Raw genomic sequence first — 25,515 nt, 5'->3', positions numbered from 1 at the left:
CAGTTAAATTCCATATCAGTTAATCTATAGACCTCTTGGAGCCTGCCTGCACAAGTACCTTGCAAAAGCAGGTGCGGTTTCTATAAACATTCTTGTCACAGGCTTCCTGGAACCTTATGATTGCCATCTTAACCACATACCTTCCAAGAACAGCCGCAGTTTACCCCCTCCTCTCTGTCCTTCCAGAGTCAGTGTAGATTAACCCATTACTGTGACCTCGGCCCGAACTCCCCTATTTTTGTGGCCCACTGACACGTACGGCATTTAGCTAACTACTATTATGATGATGTGTATACAATATAATGTATTAAAATATATAAAATATATTAATTATATTACACAGCATATATTATTATTATGCTATTTATTACATTATTTTACAATCCTCTTGCTAACCACACACACACACACAAAAAAACAGGATAAATGCGCGTTTTCCAGGCGAGGCGAATACGAGTTACCATGACAACACAGCGCGCCTAGACATTTTCCTCTCTTGGGTCGCCGGGGAAGAAAAAAAAAGCCCAGGTTGCGTGTTGCGTCATCACTACGCGCTCATTTGTGTTTCTCCGTAAAAGGTCCCGGCCCGGCTACCGTCGCCCCACGCCGGCAATTATTTTTTTCTTTTCAACGTTTGTTACATCGCACGGAGGCTACCAGGCCGTAAGTACCGCGAGGTGAAAAAAAACAGATCCAGCAAGTGAACATTAAAAAAGACGCTCTGGCACATCCCCCACCTCTGGAGCTCCTTGTGTGTTCTTGATCCTATCAGCTTCCTCTCAACCGGGATCGTGCCGCGTCAACTTCCGGGCGGGTGCCCGCCAGCACGGCCTCCGCCGCTCCCCTTCTTTGGCCCCTTTGTGTCCCCGCAGTGTCGAGACTCGGGCCCTGGCACGTCCTCTCTCTCGAGACTGGGGGCTCGGTAGTGCAGGGAGTCTTTCGCTGTGGGCGGGCGCGCGGCCCGCTAGGGGGTTAGATTGAGGAACGTGCCTGCGCATGCTGGGGTAAGAGGAGGTTGCACGAGGGTCAGCTTGTGGTTCGAGGAAGGAGGGGCGGGGGACGAAGGGGAATGAAACGAGCAATGGAAAATAAAAAGAGATGCCCTGTTCACCATCTGATTGTTGTGGCCTAACAATGAGGCGCAGCCATAATAGTCGTCCTGAGACACTGGCATGTTTGCAGGCCCTTTATTGCCTCGGGAATGAACTGCTATGGCTTTGTGTTGTTTCATGGTTTCTTTTTCTTTTTTTATTTCCCTGTTGCAGATAGTTTATTCAAAGTCCCAACCACACAGCGTGGTGGTTGCTACCAATATGAATCTTTTCAACTTGGACCGTTTTCGCTTTGAGAAAAGGAGTAAGATTGAGGAAGCCCCCGAAGCAACCCCCCAACCCTCCCAGCCTGGCCCTTCTTCACCAATTTCTCTTAGTGCTGAAGAGGAGAATGCTGAAGGGGAAGTTAGCAGGGCAAGCACTCCTGATTCAGATGTAACTGAAAAAACAGGTGAGTTACAATGTTGCAAATTGGTGTATCACCGAGAAATATTTCAAAAAGATGAGAAGTGAAAGGGATTCTGTATATTATTCTCGGTGTCATATGTACTGTTGCATTGCCTTCCAAGTGTGCCCTTTTAAAAACAGCTTTGGGATTGCCATAGGCACCATGTACCTCCAAATGAGAACCCATCTATATTTTCTTCACTTTTATATGAGGATGCTTGATACATGGCCCAATGATGGAAGTTGAAATTAGCATTTAGACCATTTTTAGGCCTATGAGTCGGAATGGATTCCACCGCAATGGGTTTGGTTTTCGGTTTAGGTCAAAATGGAGCCCTGGTAGCATAGTGGTTAAGAGTTGGGTTGGTAACCAAAATGTAGGCAGTTCGAAGCCACCAGTGGCTCCTTGGAAACCCTATGGGGCCGTTTTACCTTGTCCAATAGGGTCACTATGAGTCCAAATTGATTCCATGGCAACGGATTTTTTTTTTTTTTAAGGTCAGAATGGTTGCTACTGGTAAATGAACCTAGGCATTTCAGCCCATTGATAGATTTTGCAGCTGTCACTTGCCTAGAGGTATTCATTCATATTCTGCCATTCCTTCATAAAACATTAATCACTTACTTTGAGTTAGATGTTGTGTTAGGTGCCTGAAGAAAATTTCTGTGCACCAATGAAGATCAAATTACTTTCAGATGTTGCCACCACCAGATTCTGGAGATCCGCAGGGTGCAAATGAATAATTGGGATTCTTTATGATGAACGAACAATTTTTTATTTCTTCAACAGTTTGACACAGACAACAGGATTTGAGAAAAAACTGAATGTTAAAATTTTCATTTTAACCTATGTTCATTAAACGGTTAACAGTTAGAGGCATGTATATCAAGCTTTTACTATTTTTTAGGCATAGTGCCAAGTGCTTCACATTTAATTTAATTTGCACAGCAATCTTAGGGATAGGTTTTATCCATGTTTTGTAGAAATGAGACTTAGAGAGATTAAGTAACTTGCCCAGTATTACTCGTTAGGAAGCTGGTAGAGCCAGAACTCAAATCCAAGCAGAGTATAAACTCTTATTTTTTGCATGGTTTTCTATGAAGTAGAGATCTTAGTGGGATGAAAGAAAAGTTAGACATTTTATTTTAATGTTTATTCTGGTAAGGCTGTTTTTTACGCAAAACCCAATATTTCATGTGCAGTGTTTCAGTGAATGTGGTACTGATAAAATGGGTAATGTTCTCACCTTGATATCCGAATTTTCTTTGCAGCTCTTACATATAAGAGTAATGTCATTTGGGATTAGGTTGCCTACAACTTATCATTAGAATAACATTTCTAAATACTTTGGCAGAGTTAGAATATGGTGGAATGATTTGGCAGATTGGGTTAAGAGGTAATTATGAGTCAAATTTTGAAGGGCTTTGACTGTTTAAAGAATTTTGAACTTGTCTGAATGCTGTGGTGAACCACGGAAAGATTTTAAACACAGGAGTGACATTTTATCTTTGTTCTTTCGACAGATACCTGATTTCCCTTACAGATGCTGTAGTTGATGTCCGAACATCTAGATACTTAAATATTTTTTACAGTGAATATATTCATTTGTTTCCTATGTAGTTAAGAGACGGCAAGGAAGGCCAGGGTTTAGCTATGGGATGTTGAGTCCGTAGAAGTCTCTGTTTTGTTTTAGTTAAATGTACAACACTAGGCAAGCCACTTAAAATCTGGGATCCAGAGTTTTTTCATCTTTAAAAGTAAAAGCACTTTATAAACTGGAATTCATGGAATGTTTTAGTTATTTCTCAATATTGGTAGTGTAAAATTCTTAATTGCTTTTTTTAGTCATATTTTTCTACTTTAATTTTTTTTTTCTTTCTGAGTAGACTTCACTCCTGTTTTCTTTGTTGGACTTGTGTTTTCATTCATAAGTGTTTCTTAGTAGCTGAGATTGCCTTTAGGGATCTCATGGTCAGTCTTGATGACATTGGGAAATAAATGAAAATTAAGTTTGTTCTAGGGATGGTGATAGTCTAGTGGGAGTGGTGGGCTTTCCTTTGAGAGAAGATTATTATAGGTGATTCTGTGAATTTTGGACAATCTTGAAAGTCGAGGCTTAGAAATTTAGACTTTATTTTATAGGTACTAAACCACAAAAAAACAAAACAAAACCCATTGCCGTCGAGTTGATTCGAACTCATAGCAAACCTACAAGACAGAGTAGAACTGCCCCGTAGAGTTTCCAAGGAGTGCCTGGTGGAGTCAAACTGCTGACTTTTTGGTTAGCAGCAGTAGCTCTTAAACACTGTGCCACCAGGGTTTCCTTATTAAAAAAAAAAAAAAAAAAACCAGTGCCATCAAGTCAATTCCGACTTATAGCGACCCTATAGGACAGAGTAGAACTGCCTCCATAGAGTTTCCAAGGAGAGGTACTAAAAATAGGTACTAGGGATCCATTAAAGACTTTTTGGATAGACTGGTAAAACAATGAAAGGAAGCTGTTTTGTAAAAAAAAGCCAAAAGTAAAGAAATCAGTTATGAAGCTTTTACAACCTGAACTTAATGATGGCAGCGGAAATGGAGAAAAGAATATATGAGAGAGATCTCACAGCAAGAAAAGACACGACATTACAACTAGATCTGTGGTAGGAATGAGGTAAGATGAATGTTAAGATAGTTTAGGTAATTGAAAAAACAATGAGGTGCTGTACATCAGAATTGGTGTTGAGAACCCATTGCAAGCTATTGGGTAATTCTTTTCAATATTTAAGAGACAAAGGTCCTGTCTTCAATTTAGCATGTTGGGAGAGAAGGTTGAATTTGGTGGTGGGCCTGTGGTGAGGATCAGATGCTAAAAGTTAGAACTGAAGTCATGATTGGAGATGGAGATTGGGGAATCATCAGTGGGGTATAAATATTTTATTTTTCTTCGTTCATCATCATATGATAACTTTTTATACTGCATTATGGTACAATGCCATATTGGTTTCTATTGGTAGAGTGTTAGGATTTAAGTTCATAACACAGAAATTGTATATAGTCAAAATTAACTGCAATCACTCTTTTTTTTTTTTAGCTAATCTTGTTGTTTTACCTAATACGAGCTGAATTTATTTCCTACTAAACTTCAGTTACTGTGCCACAGTCATACACTGTTCCTTGAGCATACCGAGCACCATCGTATCTCTGCTGCTTCCTATTTGCTGTTCCTTCTGCCTTGAAGACCCTTCATGCTGTTATTTGGGTATAATGCCGTCATTTCATTTAGTGTTAGTGAAATTTCACCTTTTTAGAAAGCCTTCTCTAATCACTCTCTGAAATAGATCCCCCTCCTACCACTTTAAGGATTCTTAGTGGTGCAATGGTTAAGCACTTGGCTGCTAACCAAAAGGTTGGTGGTTTGAACCCACCCAGTGGCCCCTCAGGAGACGGGCATGGCAATTGGCTTCTTTAAAGATACCAGCTTAGAAATGCCTATAGGGCATTTCTACTGTCACATGGGTTTGCTAAAAGTTGAAAATTGAGTCCACAGCACACAAACAACAATCTACCACTTTATTTTTTATTAGTATCTATCACTACCTGACATAACGTATTTGTGGTTTTGGTCTTCCTCACTAGAATATAAGCTCCATGAGTGATTATTCATCCCCAGCATTCACAATGGCCATTGGCGTGTAGTAGGTCCCGAGTAAATATGTGTGCAAGCAAGGAGTATTTGATGGATGGATAAGTGGGTAATTTTAGTACTTTATACATATCTTGTAATCTCCTCCTCCTCTTTGTGACCTTGAAACAGCCTCCTAGCCATTAGGCATTCTTCAACCATGGATACTTGCTCTTTGATGGGACAGGCTCCCTAACACTGGTCTAAATACAAGGTCTGGATTTGAGGGCACACACTTAACCTGTGTTTTTTTCCTCTCCAGGTTGACTTTGCTCTCAGTGTGCAGAGTTATCAGTGGTTGTCATCTACACATTTTTCCCTTTTTTTCTTTGATTTTTTTTTTTGTGTGTATAGTGAGTTTGGGGGCAATTGATAAGAGTAGATGAGTGAGAAAGGGGAGAACCTACTATGTTTTAGGCATAAAGGATAGAAATACGAGCAAAGCATGATCCTCAAGGAGCACCAGGAGGAAAGAACATGTAAATATCTGATTAAACTAGTACAGTGTGATAAATCTAATAATAAGGGGAAGTACTAAGCAATGTAGAATCACAGTCTGTGATTCACAAATGATTAATTACCCATTCTTTCTCAGGAGAGTCAGAAGTCATGGAGAGGTGACCTTTGGAGTGGACCCTAAACCATGAATCATTGTTTTTTTGGTTGTGTATGGGACGAAAGGGTTGAAAGTGTACGTTGGCTCAAAGAAAGTGTCTGTAGTATGTGTATGGGGGTATTATCTATGGAAAAAGAGGTTCAAGGCACTATAGATAAAACTACAAAGGTAAAAGTATAAACTTCTGGGTTGTGAGGTATCTGGACTTTATTTGATATACCCTGTAAAGCATTTCATATGAGAAGACGATTAATGAAGGCTTTGCATTAATTGAAGCCTAAATGCAGGCAAATGATAGTAATGATGGAGAAGAAGCAATTTAGGAGAGTTTTATAAGACATGTATTTGATGGGATTTGATCAGTTAAGTATGGAAAATTTAAAGATAACTGTTCCTTGCTTGATCAGCTGGGTAATTGGCATTATGAACTAAAATAGGAATTAGGTTCAGAAGGAAAATACTAAAACATTGAGTTTGAATACCTGCCATATCTCAGTAGAAAGATTGAGTTGGAAATTAGAGTTTGGAGCTAAGAGTGTGGTCAGAACCTGAGAAATAACTTGGGAGTCATCATTGCAGTAGATACTGGAAAATGTCTTAAGCAGGGTGTACAGAGAGAGGCATCAACATTAAGTGATGAACAAAGGAAGGGAAAACAATGAAAAATATCAAAGAAGACTAGAATAGTAAGAGAAAACGATAGTGTCCTGGAAGCCACAGAGATATGAGCATTTCCAATTTGGTAAATGGTTGCTGTTGTTGCTGTTGTTGATGTTGTTGTTAGATGCTGTTAAGTTGATTGCAGCTTGTAGCGAGCCTACGTACAATAGAATGAAACACTGCCTAGTCCTGTGCCATCCTCATAATTGTTGTTAGCCTTGAACCCATTGTTGCAGTCACTGTGTCAGTCCATGTCGTTGAAAGTCTTCCTCTTTTTCGCTGACCCTCTACCAAACATGATGTCCTTCACCAGGAGCTGGTCCTTCCTGATAATATGTCTAAAGTATGTGAGACAGCCTTGCCATCCTCACTTTTAAGGAGCATTCTGGCTGTACTTCTTCCGAGACAGATTGGTTTGTTGTTCTAGCAGTCCATGATATAGTCAATATTCTTTACTAGCGTCATAATTCAAAGGCATCATTTTTTCGGTCTTCTTTTGTTCTTCTTTATTCATTTTCCAGCTTTCACGTGCATATGAGGTGATTGAAAACACCATGGCTTGGGTCAGGTGCACCTTAGTCCTTTAAAGTGACACCTTTGCTCCGCCCCCCCCCATTAATTTTTTATTTTAGATGAAGGTTTATGGAGCAAACTAGCCTCTCATTGAAAAGTTTATACACATACTGTTTTGTGACACTGGTCGCCAACCCCACAACATGTCAACAGTCTCCGCTTCTTGACCTTAGGTTCCCATTTACCATTACTCGTGCCTTCTCGTCCTTGCCCCTGGGCCGGTGTGTCCATTTAGTCTTGTTTTGTTTTATGGGCCTGCCTAATCTTTGTCTGAATGGTGAACCTCAGGAGTGACTTAATTACTGAGCTAAAAGAGTGTCCAGGGCCGTACTCTGTGGGTTTCTCCAGTCCCTGTCAGACCAGACATCTTTGCTTTTTAACATCTTAAAGAGGTCTTTTATAGCAGATTCCCCACAGGGTTAGTTTTACTGTTGTGGCTTGCATATTGCTGTGATGCTAGAAGCTATGCCACTGGTATTTCATATACCTGCAGGCTCACCTGCGGTGGTAAATGGTAGGAGTATCAAATGCTGTGGAGATGTTAAATTGGATGAGGACGGACCAGAGACTACTTTCCTTGGATATTAAAGTTACTGTTAACCAGCCACTCCTTGGGAGAAAGATGTGAAGTCTTCCATAAAGATTTATAGCCTCGGAAACCTGTGGGCAGTTATACCCTGTCCTATAACATCACTGTGATTCTGAATTGACTCTATGACAGTGGGTTTGGGTTGACCTTTAAAACACAGTTTTTGGTGGAATAGTGAGGACGTATAGACTACTCTTTCAAGATGTTAAAGAGGTAGCTTGACAGGGAGAAAATATCGAGAAAAGATGGATGTTTCAGGATTGTTGAAAATTGAATGTATTTATTGGCCAAGAGGAAGAAGCTAGTGAGATGGAAAGGATGAAGGGAAGTACCTGGAAAGAGTCATCCAGGGGGTGGGAGTTAACCACACAGCTGGACTGTTTAGCTATACAAAGGAATTGTTGTTGTTGGTTGCCATGGAGTCCCTTTTGATTTATGGCAACTTCACCTGTGCAGAGTAGAACTGCTCCATAGGGTATTCAAGGCTGTGACTATTCAGAAGCAGATCGCTAGACCTGTCTTCTGAGGTGCCCTTTGGTGGGTTCAAACCACCAACCTTTTGGCTAGTAGTTGAGAGCTTGTTTCCGCCACCCAGGGACTCCTCTTGCAGAGGTATAGAGGAGACGCCTTTTATCTGAGAGAAAAAAAAAGTGAAGGAGATTAAAATAGGTAGGTATGTAGATGCTTGGAATGGAGGAAAGTTTGTGACCTTCCATTTCTTGGTGAAATAGATTCAGCCTTCTAATGTGGTTGCCATTTAAAGGTGATTGCCCTGTTGAAAGTAACAGCTGTTAATAAGTGAGAGAATATTTTTCTGCTGTTAAAATTATACTAGTTATCAAAAAGATTTCCAGAGAGGACTGCTCTGCTACATACAGACTGTATGATCTTGGATAAGACATCAGTATTTTTGGACTTCACTTTCTTTTCATGCCTTTGCCTAAATAGATGTTCTCTGAAGTCCCTGCCAGCTATAAAATGCCTGTGATCCTTTGAATGATGAAGCCGAGTGTATCATCATGAATGAATGTATAAAATGTATGATTTTAACTGTATAAATGTGTGATTTTAGCTGAATGTATAAAATGTACGATTTCCATTCTGTAACTATTGGACTGTATCCAGTCTTCTTACTGTGTTACTAAAATGAGTTATTGCTACATCTTTGAAAGGTCATTGTGGCTTTTTAGTATCTCTTAATGTTAGCTGAAAAAATACTTGGTAGAAGGGTTAGTGCTGAATTGCTCTGGTAGAAAGTACAAAGAGTACTTATCCTTAAGTAAAAATCTTAGGTACATTATAAATATACTTTTTTTGTATGTATTTTTCTTCTCTACTCTTTTATTTCCCATGCTTAGCTGTTGGTTTCTTCATGACAAATGTTTTCTAAAAAATTAAATCATAACAACCCATTGTATAATGTAGAGTCCTCTGTAATCCTTGCTTAGTTTTGGTGTTTATTCTTTCAGATTTTTTTTTCCACGTGTATATATTCCACTTTTAAAAACAAGTATGGTATTATGTTGTACACATGCTTCAGTGCAACTTGCTTTTTTAAATTAAGTAGTAGTTTTTTATACTTTCCGTGTCAGCCCATATAGGGTATTAATTGAGATATATGCTATACCTCAGGTTTTTAAATGACTACAGAGTGTTTTCTTGTATCGGTGTATTATTGTTCATGTAGTTTCCTGATGATGGATGTTAGTTTTGTGAGATTTTTCTTCAGTTTTTTGTTATCAAAAGGATGCTGTAGTGACCGTCCTTTTATAAAGATATTTTTGAACATATACATGTCTGCGGGAAAGTTTCCTGGAAATGGAATTGTTAAAGGGAATTTAAGTAATATTTTATTGATTGCCACATCATGCTCCATAAAAGATTTACCATTTTATACCAGACAGTAGCTTGTTTTCCTCATGTCGGGGTTTTCACATCCTGGCCAAAATATTATCAGCCTTGGTAATCTTTGTAGTCAGGCTAATAGGCAAAAATATCTTGTAGTTGCTTTATTTTTAAGGTTAAGTATGGTCTCATACTATTAACCTACTTGGATTTTTTTCTGCTTTTGTGTCTTTCTCTTTTTCTGAGAGTTGATTTGTAAGTTTTGTTTTTAATTTCCTGTTGTTTGCTGTAAGTAAATTTTATACTTTTATGTGGCCAGTCTGTTCACCCTTTAAGGCTTCTGGAGTTTGGGTTCTGATTAGACATGCATTCCCTGCCGCTGTTGTTGATTCCAACTCATGGCAATGCCATGTGTGTTGAGTAGAACTGCTCCATAAGGTTTTCAGTGTTGTGTTCAGAAGCAGATTGCCAGGTCTCTCTTCCGAGGCACTTCTGGCAGGTTCGAACTGCCAACCTTTCGGCTAAGTAGTCAAGAGCTTAACCTTTGCACCACCCAGGGACTCTACCACTTTATGAATCTACTGATTTATAAATCAGTAGTTTTTTTGTTTGTTTGTTTTAACTTCACATGTCATCTGGAATTCATTTTGGTATAAGGACGAAGGGGTAATGCAGTTTTCCCTCACTTCTTATTTGTCAGTTACTAGTCAGTGGGGCCCTGATGGTACAGTGGTTAAGCATTTGGCTGCTAGCAGGTGAGCTCTTAACCACTGGCCACCAGGGCGCTCTCAGGTTGGAAGGCATGCAGAATACAACTACGGAAGAGCTGCCTCCCCAGAATAGAAAAAAAAAAAAAAACCAGTGCTGTCAAAATAGAGTTGATGTTAATGACATAGATGGAGTAAAGCTTTGAGGACCTTCATTTGCTGATATGATTCAAAATGAGAAGAAATGGCTGCAAACATCTGGTAATAATTGGAATGTGGAAAGTATGAAGTATGAATCTAGGAGAATTGGAAGTCATCAAAAATGAAATGGAGTGCATAAAGATCGATATCCTAGGCATTAGTGAGCTGAAATGTACTGGTATTGGCCATTTTGAATTGGACAATAATATGATCTACTATACTAGGAATGACCAGTTGAAGGAATGATTTCAGATTCATCGTCAAAAAGAACATGTCAAGATGTATCCTGAAGTACACTGTCAGTGATAGGATAATTTCCATATGCCTGCAAGGAAGACCACTTAATATGACCATCATTCCAATTTATGCACCAGTGCAGTTCCAATCTACTGCCGGTCCTTGGAAACCCTGTAGGGCAGTTCTACTCTGTCCTATAGGGTCGCTATGAGTTGGAATCGACTTGACGGTAAACAGGTTTGGGATTTTTTTTTTCCAACCTGACACACTCATCTTCTGGCACTATACCAAACAGTGTTCCACTGCTATTCATAAAGTTTCACTGACCAATTTTTTTTAGAAGTGTCTGTCTTAGTCTGGAAACTCTGCCAAAACCTGTTCACCATGGCTGACACTACTTGCATTTGAAATACCGGTGGCACAACTTCCAGCATCATATGCCAAAGATGAGGAAATTGAAAATTTTTTTACAAACTTTTGCAGTCTGAAATTGAGCAAACCTGCAGTCAGGATGCACTGGATAATTACTGGTGATTAGAATACGAAAGTTGGAAACAAAGAAAGGTCAGTACTTGGAAAATATGACCTTGATGATGGAAACGACACCAGCAATTGCATGATAGAATTCTGAAGGACCAACAATTTATTCATTGCAAGTACCTTTTTTCAACAGCATAAATGGCAACTATAAACATGGACCTTGCTGGATGGAATACACAGGAATGAAATTAACTGCATTTGTGGAAAGAGACAATGGAGAAGCTCAGTATCATCAGTCAGAACAAGGTCAGGGGCCAACTGCAGAACAGATCATCAGTTGCTCATATGCAAGTTAAAGTTCAAGCTGAAGAAAATTAGAACAAGTCCATGAGGGTCAAAGTATGACCTTGAGTATATCCCATCTCAATTTAGAGACCGTCTCAAGGATAGATTTGATGCATTGAATACCAGTGACAAAAGACCAGACAAGTTGTAGGATGATATCAGTAATCATACATGAAGAAAGCAAAAGGTCATTAAAAAAACCGGAAAGAAAGAAAAGACCAAAGTGAATGTCAGTAGAGACTCTGAAACTTGCTTTTGAACGTAGAGTAGCTAAAGCAAAAGGAAGAAATGAAGTAAAAGAGCTAAACAGATTTCAAAAGGAGGCTCAATAAGATAAAGTATTATAATGAAATGTGCAAAGACCTGGGGTTAGAAAACAAAAAAGGAAGAACATACTTGGCATTTCTCAAGCTGAATGATGTGAAGAAAAAATTCAAGCCTCAGGTTGCAATACTGAAGGATTCTGTGGGCAAAATATTGAATGATGCAGGAATCATCAAAAGAAGATGAAAGGAATAGACAGAGTCACTGTACCAAGTGGTTGATGTTCAGCCACTTCAGGAGGTAGCATATGATCGAGAACTGATGGTGGTACTGAAGGAAGAAGCCCAAGCTACACTGAAGGGACTGACGAAATACACGGCCCCAGGAATTGACGGAATACCTATTGAGATATTTCAGCAAATAGATGCAATGCTGGAAGAGCTCACTTGTCTATGCCAAGAAATTTGGAAGATAGTTATCTAACCAAATGACTGGAAGGGATTCATATTTGTGTCCATTCCAAAGAAAAGTGGTCCAGTGGAATGCAGAAATTACTGAATAATATCATTTCACACACAAATAAAATTTTGCTGAAGGCAATTCAAAAATGGCTGCAGCAATATATCGGCAGGGAACTGCCAAAAATTCAAGCTTCAGAAAAGGGTGTGAAATGAGGGCTGTCATTGCTGATGTCAGATGGATCTCGTCTGAAACAGAGAATAACAGAAATATGTTTACCTGTGTTTTATTGACTATGCAAAGGCATTTGACTTTGTGGATTATAACAAATTATGGATAACATTGCGAAGAATAGGAAATCTAGAACACTTAATTGTTCTCCTGAGGAACCTCTTCATAGACCAAGAGGAGGTTGTTCAAACAGAACAAGGGGATACTGCATTGTTAAAGTCAGGAGAGGTACATCAGGGTTGTATCCTTTCACCATACTTACTCATTCCATATGTTGAGCAAATAATCCGAAAGCTGGACTGTGCAGAACGTGGCATCAGGATTGGAGGAAGACTGATTAATAATCTGTGATATGCAGGTGACACCGCCTTCCTTGCTGAAAGTGAAGAGGACTTGAAGCACTTATTGATGAAGATCAAAGAATTCAGTATGGATTACACCTCAACATAAAGAAAACAGAAATCGTCACAACTGAACCAATAAACAATATCAAGATAAACAGAAAATATTGAACTTGTCAAGGATTTTGTTTTACTTGGATCCACAGTCAATGCCCATGGAAGCATCAGTCAAGAAACCAAATGATGTATTGCATTGGGCAAATTTGCTGCAAAAACCTCGAAGTGTTAAAAAGCAGAGATGTCACTTTGAGGACTAAGGTGTGCCTGAGCCAAGCCATGGTATTTTCAGTTATCTCATATCATGTGAAAGGTGGACAGTGAATAAGGAAGACTGAAGAATTAATTCCTTTGAATTATGGTGTTGATGAAGAACATTGAATATACCTTGGACTGCCAGAAGAACAAACAAATCTTTTTGGAAGAAGTAGAGCCAGAATGCTTCTTAGAAACAAGGGGTGACACTTCATCTCATGTACTTTGGACGTGTTATCAGAAGGAACCAGTCCCTGGAGTAGGACATTATGCTTGGTAAAGTAGAGGGTCAACGAAAATGAGGAAGACCCTCAATGAGATGGCTTGGTACAGTGGGTGCAGGATTGGGCTCAAATGTGAGGATTGCGAGGATGGTACAGGACTGGGCAATGTTTCTTCGGAACATAGGGTTGCTAAGTCAGAACTGACTCGGGCACTTAACAATAACAGGGTTAAGACATATATAATGTTGATCGTACTGTTTGTGGTGGTCGTTGTCTTTCTCTTTGACCTGAAGAGTTTGTAGAACTGGTTTCAATGCTTTTTTCTTTTATTAATTTCCAAATGGCTGAGATTTTGTTTGTCTTTATTAATATTTATTTCCAGTTTTATTGTTTTTTGACCAGAGAATCTGGCATGTACAATTTTGGGGGGAATTTACTGAGATATTTCTAATATACAGTTTGTTTTTGTAAAAGTTCTAGGGGTGTTGAAAAGAAGATACAATGTATGTATAGATTTAATTATGTGGCAAATAATAGATGACTTTTATCATTTATACTTCCATTCATATCATTGTTTTCAAAACGGAGTCACAAACACTTATTCTGTCATAAAGTCCATTTCTTGGGTCCTGACTAAATGTCAAAAACCAAACCACACTCATTGCCATCAAGTTGATTCTGATTCATACCGATTCTGTAAGGACAGTAGAACTGCCCAATAGGATTTCTAAATTCTTATGAAAGCAGACTACCATACCTTTCTCACGTGGAGCTGGTAGATTCAAAGTGCCAACCTTTCGGTTAGCAAGGAAGCACTTTAACCACTGTGCCATCAGGGCTCTATTGTTAAATATGCATATATATTTTTAATAGTATAGAATGAAAAGAAAATTATCAAAGTGTATCACTCATAAACCCGTTGCTGTCCAGTTGATACCGACTCGTAGTGACCCTATAGGACAGAGTGGAACTGCCTCACAGGGTTTCCAAGGAGAGGCTGGTGGATTCGAACTGCTGACCTTTTGGTTAGCAGCCAAGCTGTTTCAGTTCTACCTCTCTGTTTGTCTGTGTATCGGTCCATCTACGTGTTTAGAGTCAGGATCTAAACATTATCTCTTACAGTGGATCACAGTGAAAAAAATTTGAAAAATGGCTGCTAACCGAAAGGTTGGCGATTTGAACCCACCCAGCAGCTCTGCAGGAGGAAAAATCAGACCATCTGCTCCCCTAAAGATTACAGCCTAGGGAAACATACGGGGCAGTTCTACCCTGTCATGTAGGGTTGCTATGACTCAGAAACGGCTTGATGGCACATCACACAACAACATATCTAATTTTGAGCTCTTTACCCTATTAAAAGCTTGCAGAAGAGGGCTAAAGCCTCTTATTTGCCTCGGTTGACTTTTTACCTTCTACTTCATTTCCTTTATTCATTTCATTACTATTGGTGATGGTTGAGATATACATCAGTTAAATATTTTTACTATAGATATAAATTCTGTTATTAAAAAGTGCCTTTCACAGGTTAACACTTTTGCTTCATCCAGTATTAATAGTATGACTTTCTCCAGTCTGTTGTTCTGGTGATAACCATTCTGAAGGGCAGATATATGAAGTAGTTCAAAGTAACTGCCTTGAAAATCAGTTTCCATGTGAGAGAACTGAACCATGTAGAAGCGGCACATGATTAGAATATAAGTAATGATAGGCTTTTGGCTTCAGGATAGGTGTAAGGGTTTGTGTTCTCTTCCTCCTTTGGGATATTGCTCTTACTTATAGATTCTCAAACTGATTTAGACTGTTCCTGCATGGAGGGCAGTGGCAGTTCATTGTAGAATTCTCGCCTTTCGTGTTGTGGACCTGCGTTCGATTCTCAGGCAGTATTCCTCTAGTGTAGCCACCACTCATCAGTCATTGGAGGCTTGCATGTTGCTGTGATGCGGAACAGGCTTCAGCAGAGTTTCCAGAGTAAGACAAACTAGGAAGAAAGGCCTGGTAATCGATTTCTGAAAACCAGCCAGTGAAAATTTTATGTATCACAATGGTTTGATCCCGTGATGAACGGGGGCATCATGAGTTAGGGCCAACTCCATTGGCAGCAAACAACAGCATTTTTGTGTGAACTCAAAATCTCCCGGTAGTGATCTTTTGTTTTTGTTTTCAGGTATTCATTGTAGACTTAGATATGAGAATGGGCACAATGCACTGGAAAAACTTGGAATATAAGATCGTCTTCTCTTGTGCTTTCCACTAGTGGGAAATTTCTTTTGGGATACTCGGTGGAGCCTTAGTGTGTTCTTGCACATACTAATGATGTAGGTCCCCATTATCTTCTATTTTTAAAACATAATGGATGGCCTTTTTTTGTTTTCATAAAAAAGGACAAACTGCTTTCCGTCATGTTCCCATAGCATTTTATGTCTTCTCGGCAAAAATTATGTATCATAACACAGCTATTTGTGTGCATGGTTATTTATCTTCTGTTAATCTCTTTAAGGCAAGTTGAACTATAACTTTTTTTTTTTTTTTTGATGTCCGCCTCTTCCTGGTATAGTGTGTTATAAACACAGAAAGCATTCAGCAAATCTGAGAATTGAGTAGCAGCAGATATCTTTCATAATTATTTCTGCTTTTTACTCTTCTTGCCTCTGTTTTTGTATTTTTTTGCTTCTGTCTCCTTTACTTCCAAAATGAATCCCAAATAAATACCTTTTTTCAGCACTATTGTAATTCTGGATTATTGGGTATATTGGAAAGTTGATATTTTATAAACAAGCTTTTACTGTATCCCATTAGTTCTCAAAGTGTGATTCATGGATCTTTGAGGGACTCCACAAGGTCAAAACTGCTTCCATAAAATTATTAAGACATTACTTTCCTTTGTCGGTATGTTGATATTTGCACTGATGGGGCAAAAGCAGTCATAGGTAAAACTGCTGAGGCCTTAACAGAAATCAAGGCCAAGCCTCCGAGTGGTTCTGATAGTCATTATATTCTTACAGTTTAACCCAAGAATGTCCTAGATGAAGGAATATAAAGTAATAATTTTATTAAACCCTGTCTGGTGAGTAGATGTCTTTTTAATATTCTATGAAATAAAATGGCAAGTACCCTTTGCTTCATGCTGAAAGACAGTGGGTATCTCAATGGAAAGCATTTACCAATTGCTTTGAGTTGTTAGCTGAACTAGTCTTTTTTCACAGAACACCGTTTTTACTTGAAAGAATACCTGAATTACAAGCTATGGTTATGTAGACATAGGTATTTGGCAGGCAGTTTTTGAAAAGTGAGCAAAGTGTTAAGGAAAACAACTGACAGTGTTTATTGCTGGTGATAAAATTCTAGTTTTTGGAGGAGAACTGGTGTCCACCACTGTGAGTTTGACAACTTCCAGATACTTAAAGATTTTTCTAAAGCGACCAGTGGTTACATTAACAAATGTGATTTTTCAGTATGGTACCATGAAAGGTGTCAGCATTTGGAAGATAGCATTACTCAGTGACCCAATACTTTGCAAATGACCAGTGTACAACGTTATAAAATAATGTGTGTTAGAAGTCCGATAAAGTGCAAGATAGACCAGGGGATTTTAATGTAACAGGGTACCAAAAGTTTATTCATAAATGGTTTCAGATTCCACATTGTAACTAACCTTTAAGAAACTACCACCTATCAAGTTTGGGTTTAGCATCAAAGGAAAATATCCATAGTAATCTGAAAAGGTTATTAAAATAACTCCTTCCTTTTCCACCTGTGTATCTGTGTGAGGCTTGATTGTCTTCATAAACTTAAAATATACTGTAGTAGATTAAATGCAGAAGCAGATATGAGAATCCAGCTGTCTTCTATTAAACCAGAGATTCTCACAAATGTAAAACAACATTAATCTTACTAAATCTGAGGAGAATATAATTCTTTTTCATGAAAATGTTAATTACGCTAGCATACAATGAGTTAATTTTTTAAATATTTTCTTAGTTTTTATTTTCTAATATAGTAAATATCAATAGATACAACCCACATAAACAAAAGCTCTTTGGAACCCTCAATTTTTAAGGGTACAGAGGTATCCTGAGTTTAAGAAATGCCGCTGTAACCTGTATTATAGTCCCCACCTCATATTCTAACTACTACTACTGTTAGTTACTTGGCAGTGTGGGGATAAGCTACTAAAAACAAAATTGCTTCCAACCCAGAAAACCTCTCCACAAAAATAGAAGAGGAAGAAAAGTTATATTATTGAGTGTGCTTTAAACCAAAATGTGATGCATCACAGGCAGTCTGCTAAAGAGATGGCAAAGATAGACAGAAACCTTACCCCTTGTGTAGTTAAGAGGGATAGTGGATAAGAGCTATGCTAACCAAAAGATCGACAGTTTGAATCCACCAGGTGCTCCTTGGAAACTGGGGGGCGGTTCTCCTCTGTCCTACAGGGTCACTATGAGTTGCACTAGATGTCAGCGGGTTTGGTTTTTGTTGTTACTGTTCTTAGTGAAGTAGATATAACCCATTACATTCATGTTTAAGATAAAATTGCTAATTTCCTCCCAGGAAACTAGGAGTAAAAACTAGGAGTAAAAAAAGGCTGTGATATTCCTTCATGATTACGTTTCAAAAGAGATGAGTCCCAAGTCCTTGAGGAAAAATCCTTGGCGTACCTACTTTTCAAAGAACAGAGAAAGACCTTACAATTACAAATTACCAAAAGTGAATTCTGGACAGGGGAGTCTCTTCTCTTATTTTCAGCAGGGAAAATTAAAACCTCTTGTTTTCAATTTCTGTTTGTCCTTACACCAGTCAGGCTGTGGTGATGCCACTTGGTTTAGTGCAGTTACACATATTTAGATGGAAGGTAGGCGTCCCTGGGTGGCGCAGGCAACCCTCGCTGGCTGCTATCCAGAAAGGAGGTGGTTTGATTCTACCCAGAGGCACCTCAGAAGAAAGGCCTGGCGATCTACGTCCAAATAATCAACCATTGAAAACCCTGTGAAGCACAGCTCTACTCTGACCCAAATGGGGTATCCATGAGTCAGAATTGATCCCATGCAACTGGTTAGTTCTTTTACGTATATTACATATCCAGAAAAAGCTCTTAAGTAACTGACTGCATGATGGAGAATAAAACTGTATTCTTTTTCTGTTCTGTTAACTAAGCACACTAAGAATTAATTAAAAAAAAAAAAATTGGTATATTTTTACCATGCATCTTTTATTATCTGTGTAAAATAAGGGAAGGAGATCAACAAAAAGGTAAATGTATAATGAGATTCAGGAAACCCTAGTTTTCCTAACCCTCACTAATAGAATTCTTAGACCCACCCACCCCCCCCCACCAGTAGGCATTTAAATGAGTATTTTTTAAAAGGTTATTCTTTATTTTGAGTAAAGAGACATTTTTAAGGAATGTGGACAATCCAAATCATTTCTCATATTTCTCCTAAAATGTTATTAAAGTGTTTAACTGATATGCATCAGCTTTGGATAAAAATTTTGTGCAGTTAAGATCTAAATATTTAGTTTTATATGACTTTATATCAGAAACCCTTTGTAAAACAGTCTGTAGTACCTTTATACTTATTTTACAAGAGTTGGACTATACTTTTATTAGTTTGCATAATTATCAGAATTGGCAGGTGCCTTCAGAAAGAAAATTTTTTTTTCACTTTGATGGAGCCCCAGTGGCACAGTGGCTAAGAGCTCGGGCTACTGACCAAAAGGTCAGCAATTCGAATCTACCACCTGCTCCTTGGAAGCCCTATGGGGAAGTCCTGTTTTGTCCTGTAGGGTCGCTATGAGTCGACAGCAGCAAGCCTGGTTTTGGATTTTATTTTATTTTACTGACAGTTAACATAGCTGTGATTTGTTCCAGTGCAGAGTTCTTCACTTAGGACACATTCAACAAATATAAAATTGTTCTTTTGGAAAAAATGTGAAAATTGCTTTTCAATTTTGTTGCTTGGACTACTTTGTAGGGAGTGAGAAATGTCCCTGTCTTAGTGTCCTCCAGAGCAAACAGTAGTTATGTAGTTGATTAATGTTATTTGCAGACATGGCTCTTCAACTTCATAGCAATGATCGCTATAGTTTTGTCACAGTTACAGGAGGCTAAGAGCCTTGGATTTCAGTAGGACTTTGGGCAAGTTGCTTTCTCTCTCTAAACCTTAGTTTATCTATAAAATGATGATCTATAATGTGTGCTCCAAGAGTTACTATGAGGAATAAATGTTTGTGTTTTACTTGGGGCCTTGATACAGATCTTGAGAGTAGTTAATAGTAGCCATGGTTTTTCTAATTGGTACCTTTGGAATGGAGATTCATTCTGGCCATTGCTTTTTAAAATACAAAATACTCGTTAGACCAGGGCAGTAGCTGTTTTAATCTGATCTCTGCCACTTAGGAGCTAGAAGACTGAATGGCGGTTTTTATTAGGAGAATAATTCTGGAAGTCACCCCTTAGAGATGGAGGAGACACTGGTATAATACTTTACTGACCTGTTTTGGACAGCTCGAAGATACCCAGGTTTACATAATAGCTAATGTTTATTAGATACTGGCTCTGTGCCAGTTACTGAACTAAATGCTTTGTATGCATTATCTGATTTTATATGCATGTTAGTGCTGATTTTTGGCATCTTTCTTTTTTATTTTACAAATGAGGACATTCAGGCTTAGAGAGGTTAAGTAACTAAGGGACAGGATTGAAACCTAAGTTTTTGGGCTCTCCCTGGTGGCATAGTGGTTAAGTGCTATGGCTGCTAACGAAGAGGTCAGCAGCTCGAATCTGCCAGATGCTTCTCGGAAACTCTATGGGGCAGTTCTAGTCTGTCCTATAGGGTCACTATGAGTTGGAATATACTCGACGGCAGTGGTTTTGGTTTAGAGCCCATGTTCTCTTAGATAAGAACTGAGTAAAAAACTGAGTAGCTACTAGGAAATTAAAGCACAGAAAGAAAACAAGTAGAATATGAAAACACAAACCCCATTCTATTTTGCAGTTTTTGCTAAGGTCTTGCTAGTAAACAGTGTGTGAAACGGAAAATCGTCTAACACCAGCCCTGACTGACTATTCTTTTTTTTCAAGTGGTGGGATTTTTGGTTTAGAATGGAAACAGTAAATAAAGTTAGAGTTTTGGGAATATGATTGTAATTATCAAAATGAAATTTATTTATTTTGTTCTCAATTTGCTCAAAATGCTTTTAACCTTCTTTTTCTTTTGCAGAAGACTCTAGTGTTCCAGAAACTCCAGAAGATGAAAGAAAAGCAAGTATATCATATTTCAAGAATCAAAGAGGAATACAGTATATTGATTTGTCTTCTGATAGTGAAGATGTTGTTTCCCCAAACTGTTCCAGTACAGTTCAAGAGAAAAAATTCAGCAAAGATACAGTGATTATAGTGTAAGCTGCTAAATGACAGATTCATTCTGTTTGCATGTGTAGGAGATTTTTCAAGAAGGAATTACTTAATTTTAGTATTTCGGTGACATCTGTTTTTTTGCCGTTTTTGGTTATCTCTTTCCCTCAGAACTTAGAGATATAGACAAGTAAGATATAGCTTTGTTTTGTTTGCCAGATAATTGTGGTTTTCATTGAAAAGTTTAATGAGACTAGAAATTTAAGTTTTTAAGCCGTCCATAGAGAGGGAAATTACTTTAACAGCTATCTTTGATAATTTATAACTGCTCTGTGGTTTCTTCTTGAGTCCATGAGTCAAATTATATTATATTTATCGGGTGCATTCTGTGAGCTAGGCACTGCATTATGATTAGAAATACAGCGATGAATAAATCAGCCCCAAATCCCTGCCCTCATGGGGTCTATATTTTAATAGTTCAGGTAGAAAGACAGTAAACAAGTAACACCATGTAGTGTATCAAATGATGTTTTATAGGCAAAAGAGAAGGGAAATAAAAAGTTTAGGGCCAGGGTGGGAGCATGATTTCTAAAGAGCACCATTGGAAAAGGCTTCATTGAAAAGATGATGCTTGAGCAAAACCTAAGGAGGGTAAAAACGTGAACCATGGGGATATGTGGGGAAAGAATATTCCAGGCATTAGGAATGGCACTCTCAGTGACCCTGAGGTGGTATTCTGCCTGATGTTTTTGAGGAAAGTGAGAGGCAAATAATGCGGAGTAAAGGACCTGAGTTTACAGAGGTAAGGGGGTCAGGTGAATTAGGAGCTTAATCATGTTAGGCCCATAGGCTTATTTGGCTCTTTATTGTGAATGAAATGGAAAGCTGAAGGAGAGTTTTGAGCAGAGGAGTAAAATCTGACAGATTTTTAAAAGGTCAGGCTGTAGAGGAACAGGAGTAGAACCAGGAATACTGTTACAATACCGCAGGCAAGAAATGATGGAGGCTTAGACCAGGCTAGTACCTTTGGAAGTGGTAAGAAGTGGTTAGATTCCAGATATACTTAAAATATAGAGCAGAGGATTTGTTGATGGATTTGATGTGAGGTGGAAGAGGAATAAATCGAGGATGACTTGCAAGTTTTTGGCTTGAGCAACTGGAAGAATGGATTTACCATTTACTGCGATACGGAAAACGGTTTTGGGTGTGGGTAGTGGAACACTTTTAGAAAGGAACATCAGCAATTCAATTTTCAACATGTTGTGATTAAGAAGACTTTAGACATCTAAATCATCATATCGGGTAGGTAATTGAATTTGTGAGAGTTGAGTTCTGGGAAGAAGTCTAAATTACATTTATTAATTTGTGAGTCCTCAGAGTATAGATTTGCTCTTTAAAGCCATATGATTAGATGAAATCACCAAAGGCCACTAATATGGCTAGAGAAGAGACGATACCTTGACTGAAGGACTTAGCCCATGAGAACTCTAGGTTTTAGGATCGAGGAGATGAGAAGAAACCTGTAGAAATTTCTGAGAAGGAACAGTCATTTAGGTAAGGAGAAAATCAAAAGATTGTGTTGTTTTCTAGAAACTTATGTAGTTGTTGCCGTTGACTCTGAAATGAAAAATAGTGAAGATCCTGCGTGGTTAATTCCTGAGGAAAATTAACATAATTTCAGCTTTTTTTTTTTTTTTCCTTTTTTCATTGTGCTTTAAGCGAAAGCTTATAGTTCAAGTTAGTTTCTCATGCAAAAATTTATGCACACTTTGTTATATGACCGTAGTTTGCTCTCCCTGTAATGTGATAGCACACTCTGGATTTCTCATGTCCATTCAAACAGCTCCTGTCCCTTTCTGCCTTCTCATCTTGCCTCTGGACAGGAGCTGCCCATTTAGTCTCATGTATCTACTTGAGCTAAGACACACAGTCCTCACGAGTATCATTTTATGTCTTAAAGTCCAGTCTAATCTTTGTCTAATTTCAGCTTTTCAAAAAATTTTGCAAAAACAATATAATCAGCTTACTCCCTGTTGCTAACATTTCCCCACATTTGCTTTATCACATTCTTCATAAATAATAATAGTTGTTGAGCCCTTTGCCTCTAATATTTTACCGTCTGTCTTTGAAGAACAAGGACATTAGTTCTTGTACATAACCACTGAGTGATATTTATTTCAAATTCAGAAATTACCAATTAACATTGGTACAAAACTTTTATTTAATATACTGTCCATATTTAAGTTTTATCAATTATCCTGATAACATCCTTACAGCTGTGCTGCTCAAAGTACTGGTTTGTAAATAAGGAATGTTCCCTAAAATGTAAATCAACATACTGCTTCCTTCACTGAGAAAGTGTTAGAATGGCAAAAAAAAAAAAAATGAAGTTTGCTGAACTAAGCTATACGCTTAGGAAAGAAGCTGTGTTACCTTTGGGTACAAGCTTCTTTTCTTGGCATAGACAGATAACAGAGTCTGAGGGCTAGTAGTCAGCCTTTGGACCACATTTTGAGTAGTACTTCTTTAAAGTAATTTTTTATTCCCCATGATTCAGTCCTGGGTCATATATTGCATTTACATTTTCACGTCTTTATAGTCCCTAATCTGTTCTGTTGTGCGTAGTCACTATGAGTTGGAACCGACTCAACAGCACCTAACAAGAACGATAATCTGAAACTGTTTCTTAGCCTATTTTAGGTTCTCTTGAAGAGAACAGGCCTTTTTTAAAAAAAAAAAATTTTAAGGATGTCTCTTAATGAGGGTCTACGTGGTATTTCTTCCTGATTAGATTCAGGGTAAGTGGCACGAATACTACATAAATGCATAAATGATCTTGTGTCCTCAGTGTGCCATATCAGGAGACACACGATATCCATTTGTCCTGTTATTGGTGAAGTTAACTTTCATCACTCAGTTAACATGGTCCTTGCAGGTTTCTCTCCCCTAAAGTTACCATTTTTCCCTTTTTTTTTTTTTTAATGATTAAGTAATCTGTGGGGAGATGATTTGAGACTGAATTACAATCCTATTCACCAGCATACTTTTACCCAGAAGTTTTAGGATCCATTAATGATTGTTGCCTAACTCAGTTTATTACTATCATAGTTGCAAAATGGTGGTATTCTAACTGGAATTCTTTGTACTTTTATTATGTGGTATTCTGTTGGAAAGAAGACCTTTAACATTTCTCCCTATTTATTTATTTAGCTTCTTGTGATACTTTTTGTTTTTCTTTTATATATCTTTTTGTTTCTTATTTGAAAAAATAGCACACTATATATACACACATTTGTTCTTTGTTCATTTAGCAGTGTACTCTGGAAACCACTTAATAGCAGTTCATAGAAATCTTTTATTCTCCATAGTACCACACTGTGTGAACATTCCATAGTTTATATCCCCTATATGTGGGCATTTTGATTGTCAGGGTTTCTTAACCTTGGCAGTGTTGACAGTTTGGGCCAGATAATTCTTTATTGTGGAAGGCTATACTGTACATTGTAGGATGTTTAGCAGCATCCCTGACCTCTGCCCACTAGATGCCAGTTGCATCCTCTGTATTGTGGCAGATGTCTACAGACATTGCCAAATGTCCTCTGGGGGCAAAATCTCCTCTAGTTGAAAACCACTGATGTATGTATTAGTCAGAAACTCTGGCAGTTGATGACACCCCCCAGGAGGCATTTATAGATGAGAAAAAGCTATACCAAATCCTAGCTAACAATGGCATTTCAAGAGTTGAGTAAAGGAAGAAGAGCTTGCTGTAAAAAATGAGGAGGACAGGCCTGAGAAGTGAAAGTAAAATCAGAAATAATAATGCTATAGAACCCATGGAGTTGGAGTGGGGCAACATTTTAAAGGAGCTATTTGTCAATAATGTGTGGAACCACGGAGGAAAACTTAGATAAGCAGTGAAAAGTTTTCATCAGATCTGGCGGCTTAAAGGATATTATCGTCTTACTGAGACTACTTTCACTGAAGTAGTAAGGTAGAAGGTATAAAACACTGAGTTTGGAGCTATATAAAAAAAAACCCACTGCCATCGAGTCGATTCTGACTCATAGCGACCCTGTAGGACAGAGTAGAACTGCCCCATAGAGTTTCCAAGGAGCACCTGGTGGATTCGAACTGCTGACCTCTTGGTTAGCAGCCATAGCACTTAACTACTACGCCACCAGGGTTACCCATGGGAACTATAAAGAAAATGAAAAAATAGAAATTCAAAGTCTCAAAAAATTTGCAAAAGAAAGAAGATTTTTTTTTTTTTTTTTTTTTTTGCTGCTGTGTCCACAGTGCCTGTAACACCTGGCATGTTGAACTAATTAATGACTGTAGCCATGAGCACATTGTACTCAAGGGAGGAAGAGCTTATGGATAGAGAAAAGTTTCAGGCAATAATGTAGTGTCCTGTAAGAAGTGGAAAGGGCTAGAATTACTTAGCACTGACAGGTGACTTAGCTGTCAAGGAACTGCTTCACTTGAGACTGAATAAGATGAACCCAAAACTGGTCAACTTTTGTTGTTGCAGTTTTTTTTTTTTAATTCTTAAAGTTTTAAGCTTATAAGAAAATAGAGCAGTGTATAATGAACACCCATATACTTATCACCCTCATTAATAATTACTAACATTTTTTCTTGTGTCATCTGATTATTGGATGAAGTATTTTAAAGTAAATTACAGATATCCCAACATGTCTCCTCTTAATACCTGGGTTTGTATGCCATCTCCTTTCCAAATAATCACAATATCATCATCAATAAACAATTCTCTAATATCATCCAATTACCAGATTCCCAGTTCATACTCAGATTGCACGTTTTGTTGCTAGTTTTTGAAACTAGGGTCCAAACGAGGTACATTCATTCATTGTATTCGGATGTTATGACTCTTCGTTCTCTTTTAATCT

The 25,515-nt window shown here is 38.2% G+C and overlaps 1 protein-coding gene across 6 annotated transcripts in view; it reads left to right on the top strand.

Moving 5' to 3' along the window:
• Positions 1-546: 546 nt before the first annotated feature.
• The window catches only part of SMARCAD1 (SWI/SNF-related, matrix-associated actin-dependent regulator of chromatin, subfamily a, containing DEAD/H box 1), a 91,779-nt gene continuing 66,810 nt past the window's right edge, over positions 547-25,515 (top strand). For 2 of the 6 annotated variants that reach the window (XM_064285534.1, XM_023553239.2), the window contains exons 1-3: positions 685-1,004; positions 1,266-1,503; positions 20,472-20,649. In XM_064285534.1, the coding sequence (XP_064141604.1) occupies positions 1,314-1,503; positions 20,472-20,649 (368 nt within the window). In that variant the 5' untranslated portion in view covers positions 685-1,004; positions 1,266-1,313. The other 4 variants (XM_064285535.1, XM_064285537.1, XM_064285536.1 and 1 more) reach the window with 4 other exon arrangements.

Source organism: Loxodonta africana, chromosome 5 (assembly GCF_030014295.1).
Source record: "Loxodonta africana isolate mLoxAfr1 chromosome 5, mLoxAfr1.hap2, whole genome shotgun sequence".
Lineage (NCBI taxonomy): Eukaryota > Metazoa > Chordata > Mammalia > Proboscidea > Elephantidae > Loxodonta > Loxodonta africana.
The sequence above is the reverse complement of the archived record's forward strand: the minus strand, read 5'-3'. Positions and strand labels throughout refer to the sequence as shown.